This window comes from Pavona decussata, unplaced genomic scaffold (genome assembly GCF_977016875.1).
Source record: "Pavona decussata unplaced genomic scaffold, jaPavDecu1.1 SCAFFOLD_37, whole genome shotgun sequence".
NCBI classification, from domain to species: Eukaryota; Metazoa; Cnidaria; class Anthozoa; order Scleractinia; family Agariciidae; genus Pavona; species Pavona decussata.
Window position 1 is genome coordinate 2577420 of NW_028145459.1, and position 18089 is coordinate 2595508.

Below are 18089 nucleotides of genomic sequence, written 5' to 3' on the forward strand. Positions count from 1 at the left end.
TCAAAAGAATATTTCACCTTAAAGGAGGCTAGTAGGACTAGTTTGAATGCCGACAAAATGTCTGAAAAAATAAAATGTTTGCCATTTTTGCGTAAGGTCTAAAGTTTTTTTTTTGCGGTAATAGCATTTCCATCCCATACTTATTTCTTAACATTATCCCTCATTGTGGGTCATTTCTCTCTCTCTCTCGTGCCCCGTTTCAATTCTAATTCAATTGCTGCTGTTTACCAATTAGCCGTCTAATAGAGAGAAACTGAAAATCAGCTACATACATCAGTTGAAAAGCTCGACTTCTCAAACAAAAGAAAGAAAAACCGTAAGAAATCAAGGGTTTACTGTTAGTCGAGAAACATACACCTCTAACAGGAGATAATACAGCACATCCTAACAGTCTGATGGGCTTTGGGAGGCTTAGTATCGATTGGTACGTTATCATCTGAGGCTTGGTGGGCTTATAGTTGAGGTTTGGGAGCCTCTTGTCGGAATTTTGAGGAAGAAAAATTATCTGAAAACAAGTTTGTTGTTTTAACGTATTTTATTACGAGGAAGACGTTACATTTGGGTGTTCATAGTAAATACATTGAACACTACTAACTGCCTATTAGTAAGCTACTTTTAACAAATTGTTAATAGTTGTCTTGCACAATAGTCTTACACTGCAAAATTTCAAGAGTATACGTTTTACCGTTCATCTGCGTGTCGGTAATTTGTGTACAGCCACCACTATTATGCATCGTTCCTCCATAGTTTTTAATACCACTTTGGTTTATATTATAATTGCGCCAGTCAAAGACTGCATAACAGCCGTAGGAGTGCAAACCTCGCGAGGTGCGAGGAGCCGAGAGCGTGGATTCTCGCGCGAGCATCACACGCGAGCGTCTCTCCCCCATCTTATTTACCATTAGGATTGATATAAAAATAAATATCAAAGTGTCAAAAATGGTTTTGAAAATAACACAGACGTTTCGGGTATATAACCCTTCCTCAGTGTGGAGAAAACCGTTGAAAACCATTTTTGACATTTATTTTTAAATCAATTCTATCCGATAACATTTTCAAGTGTCACGCATCTCCAAGGAACTTTCCTTTCACCGCTTATTTTTCCATTTCCTCGCTCGCTTCGGAGCCTCAGGCATTCTTGGACGGTACAAAGCACAACCTACGGACTGTTTTACAGTCAGTCATGGCAGTTATGGACAAGTTATGTTAGTTTTACCTGTTCTTTATCATAAAGCGAGCATGTTAGTGCATGGCAAATGAAACGAAGCTCTTCAAAAAATTCTTCCCAAAAAGTATAAGAATTTTACCAGGCGTGAAGACAATGTTCATTAATTTTGCTGACACTATTCAAAGAGCTACAAGTTATATTTTGTTGTTGACAGTAACAAGCTTAACATTATAATAATGAATAGGTAAGGGTGTCCTCCAAGAATGTATTAATTTTAGTTAAATAAAGAGTTTTTATTAGTAGTAATTTAACAACCCCAGCAGTTGCATCCTTTCTTGAAGATCTACATGTAGTCCATTTCAATTATACAACATTTGGAAATAAAATTAGCAATAAAGCTTGAAAACAGCTTGTTTGTGCATTCTTACTTCCAAATGTTTTACAAACAAGCTACTTGCTAAAATTTCCTGATTCACATTCTGTAGGTCTTCAAAATGCAGCAGTTGGTAATGTAACCTGGCTTTAAAATTAAAGAAAGTGATAAAAAGGTATGAACAGCAAGAAAAATGGTGATTCACATATGCTTTGCTTTGATAATTCTCTAGAATGTATCAAAATTGGTGCTTTATAGTGAAAATGTTAGTTTTGTAAACTGAGATGAACTGACGTACAAATTGAGTCACCTCTTCTATTTGTGTATTCAATATAATATTTCATAACTGCACGAATACAATGGCCACCTACATGTAATTCAAGTTAATAAGACTGCTCTACTCGTAAGCTGTACACGGCGTGGTGTTCTATGGTTATACCAAAGCGAACACCAAATAATACATACATATAACAAATGCCACGGGTTACTGAAATTTATTGGAAGAAGAAAAATGCCATCAACTTGCGAGACACTAAATTTAAGATTCTGTTCAGCAATCCAAACTAGCGGTTTGTCAGCCTCATTGCCTGAAAAAAAGAAATCCACAAAAATCAACTTCAATAATGCGAGCCATAACAAAGTGTGTACAGTGGAACCCCGCCTTAAGACTACCTCTTTATTATGACCACTTTTTCGTGCCCTGAACAAATTGAAAGTCCAGTCATTTCCTTATTAGTTTAACAACCTCGTTAATCTGACCACCCCATTATTACAACGACATTTTCATGGCCTGTAGGTGGCTGTATTAATGGGTTCCACTGTATGAGTGCTCGTGACATTATCAACTGTCACATTGCTAAACAACAATCTGCGCATGTTTCAGTATCTTAATTTAATAATTATCTTAAGCAGTTGGCTGCACAACTACACAGTTCCTTAGTAATCCAGACAGCCAGTCCACTACTCTTACCATCAAATCCATGGTTTAAAATAATTTTGTATATAATGTACTCCTCCTTAAAATCCGTTTGCATTTTTGTTGTTATAAGACCTCAGCTGTTTGCAATTCTACTTTGATCTGTGACTTCTCTAGATAGCAGATGTATCAATAATATTACAGGTGCATGTATGGTGGTTACATTTCCAGAATATGTCCACAATTATTGTTGCATATGCAAAGTATTTTATTGTTTTCCACAAGAGAAAATAATATGTGCCGTTGAATGTAAATGGGGTTGGGGCCTGAGATAAGTAAGTGTTTGGAGTTTAAAATACAATAATGGATTCTGTAATACTGTTTTTTTTAGAGTCTAATTTTAGCTGCTGTAGTTGCATTCAGGTATACAGCTGTTTCGACAAAGGTTGTCCAAAAAAGTGTAAAAGCGTACTCGACAATGCTGAACGGTAGTCTGAGAAATACCCAATAAATTTCAGTAAAAGCTCAGAATCCATAATGCCTCGACCATACAGTGAAGACTTGAGATGTTAGGCAATATCGATTCTGAGCTTTTATTGAAATTTATTGGGTATTTCTCAGACTACCTTTTGGCATTGTTGTCTACGCTTTTACCCTTATTTTTGGACAACCTTTGTCGAAACAGCTGTATATGTTTTGGGCAATAGCAGCTTCCACAAGCAAGCTAACATCATAGCCTACAAATGGATTTTAAATTTGTTATTGCAAGCTGCAAACTACATGCACATTTTTGGTCACTTTTGGTTACCAGCGATAAAACATGCCATCACGATGCAACATGCACATGCTTGCTTACCTTACTGATGTCAATACCAGTCAAAGCCTCCACAGATTTTGGCAAGTTAGCAACAATCTCCAGGATTTCTGTGGTGATCTTGCTTGCACCAACATCACACTTGCCATTTGACACCATCACAATCTTCTTGCACTGAGAGAGAGGTGCAGCTACCTCAGCTGCAATCTATAAAGGTAAAAGAAAGAGCAGTTAGACCTGTGCACTGATGCCAATCAAAGATTCTTCTGTTGACAACCTTGTAGTGAGAACTTATTTTGGTGGTCTCAGGAGGCTAATGATTTCCCAATTATTGAAGGGCATCCCGCAAAAGGGTATATATGTATATACATATTTTTTTTGTGAAATTTTATTTTGCAGTCAGATCTCACTAATTTTTTACATACAGACTTGTTTTGACATGAAGAATGTCATGATTTTTTAGCTTCGTTTTTGAGGAAAACAGGGCCAAAAAACTGAGTTGGTGCAATTAGAAAACCTGGAGTTCATAAATGAAACCAACCAACCAAAAAAAAACTTTGTGTGTGACACAATGGACGCAGCAAAGCAGCACTCAAATTGAAAGTGCTGTTCTGGAAAATGCAAGGTTCCATCCTTCTGAATATTGGATGGGGGGAGGGGGGTGGGGGCATCTTCCTACCTTTGGCATGGTCTCCAACACCATATCTACCACAGCAGCCTCTCTGTACTCTTTCCACGCATCAGCTTTCTTGGCCATCTGCTCAGCCTCTGCTGAAGCTTTAGCTTCGATAGCAAAAGCTTCTGCTTCTCCTTTCACCTGTTAAGGGCAAGAAATGACTTACTCCTAGCCACCGATTCATAAGAGAAATCATATGACAACAGTGTAAGCTAGCTTATAGTGCAGTATTTAATTTACTTGTACAATAGTAATAGGTTTCTTCTAAAAGTCGATTAACAGTACCTATTTATCATAGAACTTTGAAGGTGCTATGTGACAGTGTTCTGCATGTCTTAGCAATTTTGGCAATTTGACAGGTTTCTCAGAAAAGATTTGAAATTAAGAATTTAAGTGATATTTATTATAAGTAATACATTCACAGCTCCAACATGGAACCTTACTCAACTGTTACTAAAATGCAAATTATAGTTCTTACCTTAATTGCTTCAGCTTCTGCCTCAGCTTCCAATATCACACGATTCCTGTGAAAGAGCAAAGAACAAAAAAAATAATTTTTAAAATCACAACAGCCGCAACCAACACTTTCATCAGGCTTGTAACATAAACATTGTGGCTAACTTCACAGGACATAAAAATATACAAGAAGATGCACAAGAAAAGCCTGGACACTTCATAAAATGTATATATTTAAAAAAAATCTTTATTTACCCTTGGCAGTATTTATAGCACAAGTGCTAGTTTGGCCGAGCATTAAACTTCATAAATAAATAACTTAAATTAAAAATAACATGGTTAAAAATCCCAACTGACAAGAGGGAGACCAACTGGCTATTTACAAGCATGGCCAAGGAGTTGAACCCGGGGCTCCCCCCCCCCCCTCCCAAAAAAAAAAAAAAAAAAAATGTACATGCAGAAACCTCAAGGGTTGATTTGTTAATCAGTAGTCAACAAGACAATGTTATAAATTTCAAGTATTTCTAGCCAAGCAAGAACTGAACTTTCTTGATTTATAAATTGCATGCAAGGAGAGGAAAAAAACAGAAATTAAAGCACGTCTTGCAAGTGCTGAAAAATCAGGGATCTATAATTATCATCAAATTATACAGATTAAAAAATTTTTGATTAATGTAGCTAGAATTTTTGAAGCAGCATTAGGTTTTGCAGCTAAGTTTTAAAAACTTAGACAAATATTATTATTTATTGCAAATGCAAATCAGGTGGGTCAAGAGTCAATTAAAGGCACCTTATTGTGTCAAAAGTACAATTTATTTAACGCAGATATTGCCTAACCTGTTAGCTTCAGCAAGCTTTTCCATCTTATATTTCTCAGCCTCGGCTGGCCTTTTAATGGTTGCCTCCAGTTCACGGTCTTTTCGCGAGATTTCCTGCAATTATTCCATTACAGTTTTTTCTCATTAGCATTTCTATGCACTTATTGCGTTTGACGTAGGAAGAACGCTTCCTAGTACGGATTTGAATTGAGATTTTATGGGACTTGTTGCTGATGGGTCGATGGATCTTGGGAAGCACATCTGGCATGCCCCCCAGATTTTTTTGCAGGGGCGGATGACATCACAATAAAGAGAGAGAGCCTGGGATCGAGATTAGCCTGGTGATATCGAATACATATACTCTCTAATCAACGATTATTTCTAGTTTGCACTTTACAATTTAAAAGTGAAGATGACAGAAAAGCTGTTAGAACATGTCTATAAAAATCAAAACGGTTGTTATTTTCTTAAAGTGTATATGAAATAAAAAACAAGTTTGACTTATGTGTTTGTTTATATCCTCATTAATCGAAATATCCGGTTTTAAACTAACTAAAGCTCTTTTATGGGGTATTTTTCTCGCCTCAAAGTTCGAAATTGGCGCTTCGAAGTGTCTCCATCTTGCACTTGGTCAAAGCGATCAGATTTCACCAGATATGACGTAGCCAGTGGTTCAGAAAGCACGAAAGCACATTAGAAAGCACGAGCATTCAGAAAGCACAAAAGCACATTCGAAAGCACAAGTATTATATGGCGGAGAAGAAGGCAAAGAAAGGGGGAACAAACTATTGCTCGGCCGGTGGCCCAGGTGGAATAAACTGCGATAACAAGACAGGGACACCGAACATCACAATGCATTACTTTCCGTCGGACGAGAAGTTACGTGCAAAGTGGACACGTTTTGTGCGCATTCATCGGAATGATTTCGTCCCGAAGAAGTCCTCATGTTTGTGTTCGGCTCATTTCGATGAGAGCTGTTTTATAAACAGTGTAAAAAGGAAAGAAGATAGGCCTACGCGACTCCCACTCGCGTCTTTTTAGCCATGTTCAGTTATAGTTTTGCTATAACGAGTATGTCTTTCAGGGAAAGCCCTCTCTTGTATGACAGTGCTCCCTGTAAATTTTCTTTTAGCGCTGTTTTTTCTTCGTATTAAATACCATTTATGGTTTGGAGGATTTTAGTGATAGTCACTGAACAAAGCCGTGTGCTTAAATGTCGCATGTTTTGGATTTTGATCTCAAAGGTCATTTCTGGGTTTTTTTGTTCTATCTTTTTGACCTCTTGTTGTTCCTGTTTAGCAACTGTCGTTCTTATGCCGTTTGTGGCAATTGGTTCAGGCTTTGTATGGCTCATTTCAGTGTGTCTTGCGACAGTATAGCCTCTCTTTTTATCTTTGTAAGGATAGGATTTGAACTGTGTAATAATCATTTATTTTGTATTGCCGGGCCTGGCTATTTGCTTTTGTGGCAAGATGTTGTGTTACTTATCATGGTTATTTGTCTCTTGATCCTTTCTTTAGCATTGTAGCTTTGAAAAGCTGTACAATGCGTTAATTTGAGGGCTAAAGGCCGCTTAAGTTCAGTACGGCTGTGTTTTTTGTTATCGCTCCGCTCAGCTCCGCTCAGCTCCGCTCAGCTCCGCTCTGTAACTGTGAGGTTTATGTTGCAGGAGCTTAGTATTTTCCTCCTGTGTTTTGATTACGCCTTAGACTGATTACTGAGGCAATTCTTCTGTGTTGCTCTGGCTAGGGGCTGCTACGAGTCCTTCAGCCGTTAGTATATTCTGTGGCATTTTAGGCAATGGTCAGGCAAGACCGTGGTTTAGATCCTAATCTTGTGGATCTCTTCAGTTGCCGATTCCTGAGAAATGATAGAGATGAGTTCTCGGTATCATTTCAAATAAACGCGCTCTTTTCTTAGGATTTATACTCGTTGGAAGGATCGAAAATCCCTCGGGGAATTCGAAAATTCCCTCGGGGAAAGACCATCTTGATCCTCCTCGTTGTCTTTCTCCTCATCACTAATGTGAGCAAGCGGCTCACCTGCGTAGGGTTCCACATGTCCGACTACTTCCATTTCATCGGATGACTCGGTGCTGTTGGATGTTTCTTGGCTTGAAACGGACTCAGCAGAGGATAGCGTACCATAGCTTTCAGACATATTTTCAAAAGCTGAATAGCATTCACTTTATCGTGGTCTGAACTGAGCACGCAAAGATATTTTCGAGCACGCGATAGCAGAAAACAAAGCGTAAACAGAGCCGTGAAACCACTGGCTAAGTCATCAGAGCTAAACTCGTTACCGGTCTCCGGAGACACCACTTTGGGCATTTTAAGTCACTTTGAACAGCCAAAACACGGTTTTTTACGTCTTTAGCACTATTCTTTTTAGTGCGTTTCGGAATAAGGGCATAACCACCTACCAATTCATGAAAAAAAATTTTTTAGCTCATATGCACTTTAAACTTTTGAAAAGCAGTTATGTCCAAAGAAAGGATCTACACAGTGACATGGCTACAGTATTTCAGAAGAAAATACAGTTTTAACGTACCTGATCCTGGACATTAATCTGCTGTGCTCTCTCTACGACTCTGATCTCCATCTCTTCTTCTTTGATCTTCTGTTTTGTTATGGAAGCTTGAAGATCATAAGCCAACTCTGACTGAGCTTTCTGCATTAAATAAACCAAAAACAAGTGAAAATTGTAAAGAAAACAAGAAGACAGTTGACCCTTTAAAACCCCCTAATATTAAAGAACAAATTCTCCTATCTTGTCCCCATACTTTTCTTATAAAAATACTGTGGAGAAGTTTTAAAATGTCTAAGGTGATCATATCTTTAATTCTCATTACCGCAAGGGGTTGAATAAGCATTGATATTACAAGAAGAAATTTGTTGCACATCATTGCTAGGACTTAAAGGGTTAATTGTCTGTTAGTGATATGTCTAGTAGTTCTGCTCGTTTTTGAAGTTGTACACTTGGCTTGTGGGGATCATGGAAATTATTAGCTCACTGATGATAATGTCAGTACCTCAAAATAGCAAATATTACTTGACTTCAAAAAACTATTACATGTAAATAATAATTTCTTGTCAAATTACAAAGTAAAAGTCTCACAAAAATATCATGTTACTCAGTAGGCAGTTGCTTCTTATCTATAAAGTTTTATGCAAGTGATGAAATCAAAATACAACTGTATGTCTATGTACAATGAAGCCTTGCATACCTTGGTGAAAACTTCAATGTCATAGGCAGCTTTCTTTAGTTCATAATCTCTCTTGGCTTTGGCAATTTCTGTGTCATTCTCATATTTGGCTCTCATGCGAGCCTCTTCAGCCAAAGCTTCCTGAAAGAACAAAGTTTAATATCAAATGGCAGCTTGTTAACAAAGGATGAAACTGAAAACATTCTTAGCATTCACAGTATTTCAAACTTTCATTTTAGACCAACAAAATGGCTGGAGTTGAAGTGATCTGAGATGTTCCAGGTCACTCGACTAGCCTGCCTTAATAGATGGGAACACCTTCATTTTTACAAAGAAAATGTGGTGAGACATTGGTAGCTGCTGGCTCAGACCAGTGGGTCAGGTTCATAAACACATGCCCTTTTGCCAGTTACCTTGATTCCGGAGTCTCTTTTAGCCTCTGCCTCACCAATCCTTGCATCTCTTTTGACCTGTGCAGTCCTGGCCATTCCAAGAGCATGCAAGTAGCCCTGTAAAAACCAAGCATTTTTATGTTATCAGGGACAGAGCTACAAATAACAGTAAGATGCTGCCAAACAAAACAAACCTGTGACATGATGAGCCCTAAAGGCACATCTCATTCTCATTCTTTCTTCATTACCACCACGCAGAATGCTTTTGAGATCCCTGATCCTATGTAGTAGCCCAGGGGGTGTGTCACGAGGACTCTGAAACCCTTATCCTAAACCAGGCGAAGTTCAGGTGCATTTTGCAACCCTATACTAGACTAAAGACCAAAAATCCCCACCCTATCCCAGAAACTCAGTCACTCTATCACAGACCAGCCAAAACAATAATCTCCTATACATGTCTACAATAACAACTATATATAAAAAACGTTTTTAAAGTGACAATTCTTGGGAAACCTAGCCTAGACTAAATTTTTCAATTAATCAGTTCCTGGAAAATTACACCCAATTCTAGACCAAAATTATCTGATTACTATTAATACCCTATCCCAGACTAAACTGCTTGAAAATCATTCACTTCACAGCGGCACATACCCATATAGCTTATATATGGAATACCCCCCCCCCCCTCCCTCAGAAGAAGTTTTTATTTACGTTCTCTGGACAATAAAGTTTACCTCTTCATCTCGTATGTCCTTTATCGTGTAACTTACAACACTGACTCCCATGTTAACCAAATCAGAGGATGCCACCTAAAAGGAAGATTTTACCAAGAAAAATTGATCAATTAGACTTAATATTTTTGTACAAAGCAAAAAGTTTAAAACAATGAAAGTAAATTATCTACCACACAGTAAGAGAACTTATTGTTGGAATCCATCTGCATAACATTAATTACTACTCTCTGCATGGTCACTCTTGCCTGGTATGTTTTAAATCACAGGACATAGAACAAGAAAGACTTAGGGGCTTGTTCTTACAGTACCTCAAACACACTCTTGGAAAACTTCTTACGATCTTTGTAGATCTCCTGTTTCAAAGTTAAAATTCAACAGGAATGTCAGTTTTAAAAGCACAATAAAATTTTCATTTAGTTTCTATGAACTGTAGTTTCCTACACAACAAGTCAACAGTACCTCAACAGTCATTGTGCCCATGATGGCCCTTTGATGACCTTCCTGAAAAACAATTGCAATAAACAATGATAAGTCTATGCTTAGGCTGCATGGCACGTGTTGTGAATGAGGAGTGCGAGATATGACTGCAAAGTGCCTTGTGCTTCCTGCTCCCTCTAATGTACATGTATTCTTTGACTACCTTTCAGTACCTGTCAAACAACCTTCTTGTTCATGCTCCATCAGCACATAATTTGTACAGCTTTAAACCAGCTAAACTTACCTGATACAAACCTTGCATGGATCCATGTACTGTACTGGTATAGTTTGGATCTGTACAAGTTTTGTAGCAGGTACGTTTGGAACTTTTCCATTTACAGTATAACAAAATACAGCCAGGTGATTACAGATATTAGACCATTACAAGTCATAAGTCCAATTTTCTTCTCTTGCAGGTACAAAAAATGGAAAGAGATAGCTTGCACAGATCGCAGTTAAAGTTTTAATAAAAGAGCTATCCATGCATATTTTGTTACAAATCCAAAATGGACCCAGTACAATGTAGACATAGCCAAACTGCATTTATTAACAAAGAAATTGAATCAAGATAAATTAAAAAATATATAATAAAGAAATGGCCATCAGAGTCCAATGTATACTTGTGACATTAAAATAATGTACAGTTTCAGTGTGAAATTATGAACTAATGGAACAGCATCGCTGGTATTAACAGACTGGAATCTCACCAGTGTTTCTAAGGCAACAGCGCGTATTTCCTCTTGTGATTTCCCCAGAAACTGCTGACAAGCTGCGTACAACATTTCTTGATTCTGACCCTGAATTTTCACCTGCAAAATATAAAGCATTTGATATTAAAAAAACAGTTTAAACAGAAAATTTCAATTTAGCTTTATATGTACATTCCCTTAAATTTTTTTCCCTTCCAAACACCCCTCCCCCCACCCCACTGGAATTTCCAATCCAAGGGTGGGTGGGAAGGGATATCTTTACAACTACACATAATTTGTAAGATTTATCTTACAAAAACAACAACACATTCAACACTTACACAGCTCAGTGCATGCAAATGAATACAATCAAGTTTACTTACCTGAGCTATTCCGGTCACAGAGATTGGCACTCCATGGCGAGTATACACACGAGGTGATTCAACATTCAAGGTCATGGTGTTAAGTGATATCCTATGCACAAAACATAACATTGGTCAATATAGAAACAAATTGTATCAGCCACTGTACAATTATAAGAACAATATTGAGACAGAACAGAATTGTTTTAGAACTTCTCTTGAAATGTCTTACTTTAGAGACAATTAACAGGCTTTATGATGTAAATGTTCAAGTAGTATTCTTTAGCACATACAATTATCATTGACTAATAGAAGTTAATTTGAATACATTTGGTTTATATAGAGTGACCTTTGAACTAAACGTTACATAGTTACCTAATAGAGTCATCTTCTAATGTACAACATACACTGTATAATTTAATTTCATTATTTTCCTACAATATAGTAGCAAAAGCCATTTTACACTGATACTTTTTGTGCACCTTCATGAACTGTGACACAAGTAGCATGTTTATCCCTGCACAGAGTAAACATACTTTCCAGTGGATGAAGACTGTCTGACATGGTGGGACAATACGATTGATGCACTGCTTGCAGAGAGCAGAACTCAATTCTACTTTCTGCAACACAACTGTATTGACATCCATGTTGCCATGTTTATGGATTACACACCGGATAGTTGTTTCAGCACAGTAAACATGTGCTTAACACAATATATTCAAAACTGACTGGGAATAAGCTTAATATTTGTAGGAAGTAAAGTCAGAACGCTATAAATTATGAGCTCAATGCAACGTTACAAACATGCCTCAAAATTTATACATTTTGTAGAATCGAAATCATTGTAGGATTAGATTACTATAGTGGCGATCATTTCACTTTCTAGATTATATTGTTAGTGTTGTTGCTGTTACAAGCCATAGGTAGGTATTTTCGTGCTGTAAGCGAGAACCATTTTGGTGTACAGTGTAGGTGGGTGTGATGCAAGTATACAAACAGACCACAAGTTATCAGGTAAAAGATGATTGTAAAATACAGAAAAACAGTCACCATTCCATTATATTCGACCTGTTCCTGTTTAGAAGTCATCGCGTTAAATAGTTCTTATTACTTATCGAGTAAAATAATTCATCATATTATCTGAACTTTGTTCCAATATTGTTATTACGTTTGCATTTTGCATGCGATGACAAGAATGTTAAAACTCAGCAGAATTCTATTGATCGGATAATTCTTACTTCTGTAGCTTTTGAATGAGCGGCCACACAAATATACGGCCACCAGCCACTAAAGCTGGTTTGCTGTGACATACTCCTGCAAAAGAAAACGAACAAACAACAGCATGATTATATGTCGCAGGCATTCTGATTTCTGAAGATCATTCAAGCGATCCTGACTCTCGGCACAAAAACACCTGCGATACTACAAGTTAGTTTCGAGGTTCAGCCTTGAGCGATTTTGCATGAAAAATGCTAAGATCAACCACTGAGGTGTTACGAAAATACCTGATACCACCATGGCCTCGTTAGGTCCACAAGTTTCGAAGAATACCATTTTGAAAGGTAATCAATAATTTGACTCCGCAGCAAAAGTTCCTTGTTCCTTGAGCACAACAATATGGCGACGAAATCACGTGACATACAATGTTGACGCCTCCTTTTCAAAGTCGATAATTAGCCGAATAAATCAATAATACATCGTAACCAGCCCTTGTACTTTATTGGTCTTCGGGTCCACCCCGGCGTTTTACAACACGTGCCCCCTCTGCCAGTTCTTTCTCTTCGTTTACCCAAGGTAAGATGGCGGACATTTTTGTTCAAGTTTCATTTTCAATCATAGTGCTATTCCTAAAGACTTTAGCGCTGTATTTTGATTTGTTTTTAAAAGTAGATAACATTTTCTGGACCTTAGGACTCCTAAATTCTTTAAATAAACGCGTTTACGCTACTTTCAATGAAGTAACCTCTACACAAAACATTGGCCTTTTCGAATATCCTATCAACTCTACTGATCTAGACGTCAGTACTCTCTTGTTAAGGTTTTAATAATTGGCAGATATATTCGGCTTATTGTAAGCCCTTTACGCAGGTCATTTTAAGTCAGTGGAATCGACACCGTTACATTGAAGACTCCACTTTCAGTTATGTTCATGCTGTAGCTCACTGCTTAATTAGCCACACTAGATCGATTATACCGGCACAGAAAGCTCTCTGGTTTACTGTGAACAGTACCAGATAGGTTATATGCCGGAGAAAAACTGTAGTGCATGCCAGCCTGGTTCCTGGCAATATTTTTGTACATCCCCAGACATGAATTATGTAATAATAAACTTTATCATTTACCTCAAGTCACTTTGAGATATAGTTTTACATCTCAAAGTGACTACAATGTGAGGCAAACTATAAACTTTATTACTGCATTTTTGTATCCACCACGATGAAAACAACAACTTTTATCTTGACACGACTAATGTGTACATACATTTTGCGACTAAACCTGTAATCATGCTTGCCGTGTTTGGAAGAGGGCTAGTGTGACGGTATTGCATGTGTAAAAAATGTGTATGGGGCTGTGAGGAAATCTTTCCTAGTTACTTTATCATGCAACTGTTAAAGTGGCATGAAAACCTATGCAGATAAAGATTTCCACTAGTCTTGCAAGATAAGAGTGCTGTGCTGTGCTGTGGAGAAAAATAAGCTACTGCCCATTTAAGGTGGCTGCACACAGTTTGCGCGCGGTTGACAGGTTCATTTAATGATGCTAGTATCTTGCGCTAGGGTTGTGGTAAGCAAATATGGCGATCCCTCAATTTTATATCAAATGGATCACAAAGTTGAATTTTGTTCATAAAATAATTCAGTTTCTCGTTTGTGAAGCCTTTTTCTTTTATCATTGAATAAGGAAAGTGAGTTTACGAAGAGCTAAGCCTTTTTGTATGCTTTTCATCTTTGCTGTGAAAACCCAATTTAAAGCCACGCATGCACATTTGACCAAAAAACTGTGACTGGTTTTAGTGGAAATGAACTGTGTCCTTAGGAAGCGCTTGTTGGAATTTCATGAAATTTGACAAAACAGTAGTTCTCTAAAAACGTAACTCGCCTACAAACAAAAACCCAAATCTGACAGAGGGTATCTTCCTAAAACATTGAAGTGCAAAACCAATATTTACAGGCGATCTCTCTGTAAGTTTTTCGGGAGACAAAAAATGGAAAAAATGTAACAAATAAATTTCCTAAAAATTAAGAAAAACTATTACTTGTGGATGGTTAATAAGCTTGCTGCATTGCCATGGCAAGGGCACCTAGCTCAACAACAAAATTAGCCCAATATCTTAATCTTGCACCATGCTAATTTGAGTTACCCAGGAGTATGTAGTTTGCAAAATTAATAATGTTTAGTAACACCTGTACAGTAGAAAACTGTGCTCAGCCACCTTAAGCCCCAAACCAGGTGATTTATACATTCTTGGTTTTCAAAAGACATGGGTGAATGTTATGGGAATAAATTGTAGGCCTTGTGTAAAAAGTGAGGAAATTCTGAGCAAAACTGGAAAAAATGGCCCAAAATCCTTATTAGACAGCTCTCAGGTCTTCAAATGATCTGTGTTCTACCATTTTGATTGGGTTTGTTATTACAGTGCCATCATGTCTGAGGACTGGGGAGCTGCTGATGATACTGCACCTGTAGTGGTTGCACCTGAAGTGCAGGACATTAAACTGTTTGGAAAATGGAGCACAGATGATGTGCAAGTCAGTGATATCAGCTTAACTGTAAGGGCTTTACTTCACTTTTACTTAATTCTGCACATTTTGCAGTTTTGTTTTATTCAATCAGGCAATTTTCAAAAGTTTTCATTTTTATGGTTGCACTTCTAAAGCTTGTATTTTGGAAAGATTGTTCTCTGGTCACTGTTTTCAAAGTTTGCATTTTGTTTGGGTGGATGGAACATGAAACAGACAATTGAAAAGTTTGATTTTAAATTAAAAACAGGTCTGAGTGGACAGGGCCTTAGGCAACAGCCTAATTTTTGAATACATTTTGATCTAATGACATTATTATTTTACACATATACCATGTTGCAGATATCTCGAAAAACTTTCTGACGAGACAGCTTTATCATGTAGAACTTTTTTTCCATTTCTTTTTTTAATAAAAACCCAAACTCTTGAAAACTCAAACTTCTAAAAACACATCTGTGAGAAACATGTTGACTGAAATGGTGGCTGAACATAAGAGAAAATATGGGGTTGTGTTCTTTTTTTTTGCAAATCAAAAATATGTTGTATTATGATATAAATCTGGGCAAAACAACATCATCATTGACAACAACAATAGAGAACTGAAATTGAGGTCTGGTGGTTATGCCTCAGGTATGATGTTATCTTTTAAATGAATGAAGTGTTAGCTACATTTATGTGAATACAATGTAGTTATCATTCAGAGTTTTGACAGCAGACAGTTAAACGTCTATTAGATCTGTGCAAGCAATATTGTCAACTAACATCAGTCATGATTCAGGCAGTAAATCAATACCAATCTACTGTAAAGTGTAGTTCTTGGGTGTGAAGACTGGTCTTTTAAACCAAGCTAACTGTTTCTTTTTCCTTTTTCTGTGTAGGACTACATTGCAGTCAAAGAGAAGTATGCAACGTATCTTCCTCACACTGCTGGCCGTTATGCTGCAAAAAGGTTCAGGAAGGCACAGGTAAATACCAACAAAGAGCTCTATTTTAATATATGGTAGACTCCCACTGACTTTAGCTCTCACAGACATTAAACAAAACAATTGTTTGAGAAATTGATGAAAGTTGTCCAGCAGCAAATTACAGGCTGCAGGTTTAATTGAAGGAGTGACTTACATGTACATCTACATGTTGCCAGTGTTGGAGATAGCGAGAAGTTTATGTCAAAACCAAAATCCAGCTGAGCAGTATTTATATTGTGCTTCTGCAATTTTACTGGGAATTCTGGTAAATACTCTTGACTCTGCCTAATATCCCAATAGGGATTTGCTTTTTACTTACCTACAAAATCCCCTAAGTCAGTTGGCTATTAAAACACCTTTCTTTTATTAGTTTGGTATAATTCAACGTGTACATGAAGGTCAGCAAATCTTTCTCTATTAACTGTAGTTGCAAGGGTTACTATATTATAGGTATTTATGAGTCTACTTATCAAGGAAGTTCTAAATTTTGTTTCTTTTGTTGTATAGTGTCCCATTGTGGAACGCTTGGTCAACTCCATGATGATGCATGGACGTAACAATGGAAAGAAACTGATGACTGTCACCATTGTGAAGCATGCTTTTGAGATCATTCATCTGCTGACTGGAGAGGTGAGCACTCAAAAGCTTAGTAATAATGTTCAGAACTGTGTTAATGTGCTTTGCAGCAATATGCACACCTACAAGGTGCTTTTATCAGTGAATGAGTAGGTTTTATATTTACGCCATTACACTGCATAGCAAATGAAGATGCCTGAATGATGTTAGTTTTGTTACATTACCGCTCATGTTTGCATTTTGATGGCTGTTAACAATTGAGGCAGGATGTTCAGGACACTCCGAACTAGTCCAGATGCCAAATTTCTAAGCTACATATTGCACGCATTCCTGTGATAGCCATAGAAACTGGATTCTATAATATTTATGGTGGTAATTACTCCAGGGTTACCAGTTATTGTTTTATTAGTCATTTCTTCTCTTCCCAAATTTTACTTTCATAAACATTCTAGTATTACATATACAGTTATTCACGTGTTGGTAGTTTTCTGTCTTGTATTAACAAGACCTTTCTTTGTATTATTTTTCTATTTTCAGAATCCTCTGCAGGTATTAGTAAATGCCATCATCAACAGTGGGCCACGTGAGGATTCCACCCGTATTGGTCGTGCAGGTACTGTGCGTCGTCAGGCTGTTGATGTGTCTCCTCTGAGACGGGTAAATCAAGCTGTTTGGCTGCTTTGTACTGGTGCTCGTGAATCTGCATTCCGAAACATCAAGTCCATTGCAGAGTGCCTTGCTGATGAGCTCATCAATGCAGCTAAGGTTTGTAATTTTAACATTTTAACGCTGACTTTATTGTTCAGTGAAACAAAAGGTTTCTTTTGTTTCTCGTTCAACAAAAGATCTCCAAAAGATGCCACTAGGAAAACTGAGTTTTTTGCATACGTCATTTCTCAAAAATTGAGACAAATCCGGGAAAAAAACAGCCCAACATTTGACATAAGGCGGTTATGCACCAGCCCTTCAATTATCCTAAAAACTGCATGACTGTCCTTAAAATAAATATACCTGTTCCCACTACACTTAGATAAGGTGGGGGGGGGGGGGGGGGGGATTTCTAAAAATAACTGTGGTGCTGCATTGCTGGGGGAGTAGAAACGACTTAGTTGGTTTTATCACCAGAAGGCTAATGCTGGAAGCATCAACTTTTGGATCTCTTTATGGTTGCTAAAATTTCCTTATCAATTCAGTTGATAAAAACTTTTATTCCCACTACACCTTCTCTCTCCATCATAGGCATTTTGCAAAAAAAAAAAAAAAAAGTTTAAGGATGTATAATTTTTTTATTGTGCAATAAAAGAGGCAGCATTCAAAGCAGGGCTGGAGAAGTTGGAGAAGCTGTGTTTTGGTCATTTTCAGATGTATATATACCTTATGATTGCACAACAGTCCATATTGTTTTTATTGGGGCTCTGCATAAATGCGCTGGGCCTTTGAATGAAAAGGCTGGAGTTAGTGAGGAGAGAGTGACTAAGAAGAGATGCTCCCTTGTACAACAGAAACAACAATTTCTGGCAATTTGGGTCTTTAGAGTTCAAGGACTGTTTTGCAGTCTAGTCTGGCTCACACTTGTGTTTGTATATTGATGAGTTTTGTTGGTTTTTAGGGTTCATCAAATTCCTATGCTATCAAGAAGAAAGATGAGTTGGAGCGTGTTGCCAAGTCCAACCGTTAAAATAATAATATGTCAGAACAACACAATAAAACTTGTTTCTGAATGATAAA

At 37.4% G+C, this 18089-nt stretch overlaps 2 protein-coding genes across 2 annotated transcripts; one reads left to right on the forward strand and one right to left on the reverse strand.

Annotated features, from left to right (window-relative positions):
- Positions 1-516: 516 nt before the first annotated feature.
- Positions 517-12726, reverse strand: LOC146484009 (flotillin-1-like). Its single transcript, XM_085105333.1, has 15 exons — positions 12586-12726; positions 12319-12394; positions 11102-11192; positions 10737-10838; positions 10012-10053; positions 9861-9905; positions 9553-9627; positions 8840-8935; positions 8448-8567; positions 7772-7891; positions 5241-5335; positions 4426-4471; positions 3951-4088; positions 3314-3478; positions 517-2128 (listed from the first exon to the last, which is right to left on the reverse strand). Exons 1-15 carry the CDS (start codon positions 12632-12634, stop codon positions 2105-2107), a joined length of 1284 nt encoding a protein of 427 aa, XP_084961459.1. The 5' UTR covers positions 12635-12726; the 3' UTR covers positions 517-2104.
- A 1964-nt stretch (positions 12727-14690) lies between these two features.
- On the forward strand, positions 14691-18089 carry LOC146484010 (small ribosomal subunit protein uS7). Its single transcript, XM_085105336.1, has 5 exons — positions 14691-14850; positions 15699-15785; positions 16293-16415; positions 16899-17126; positions 17971-18089. The coding sequence occupies exons 1-5, from the start codon at positions 14725-14727 to the stop codon at positions 18037-18039; spliced, it is 633 nt and encodes a 210-aa protein (XP_084961462.1). The 5' UTR covers positions 14691-14724; the 3' UTR covers positions 18040-18089.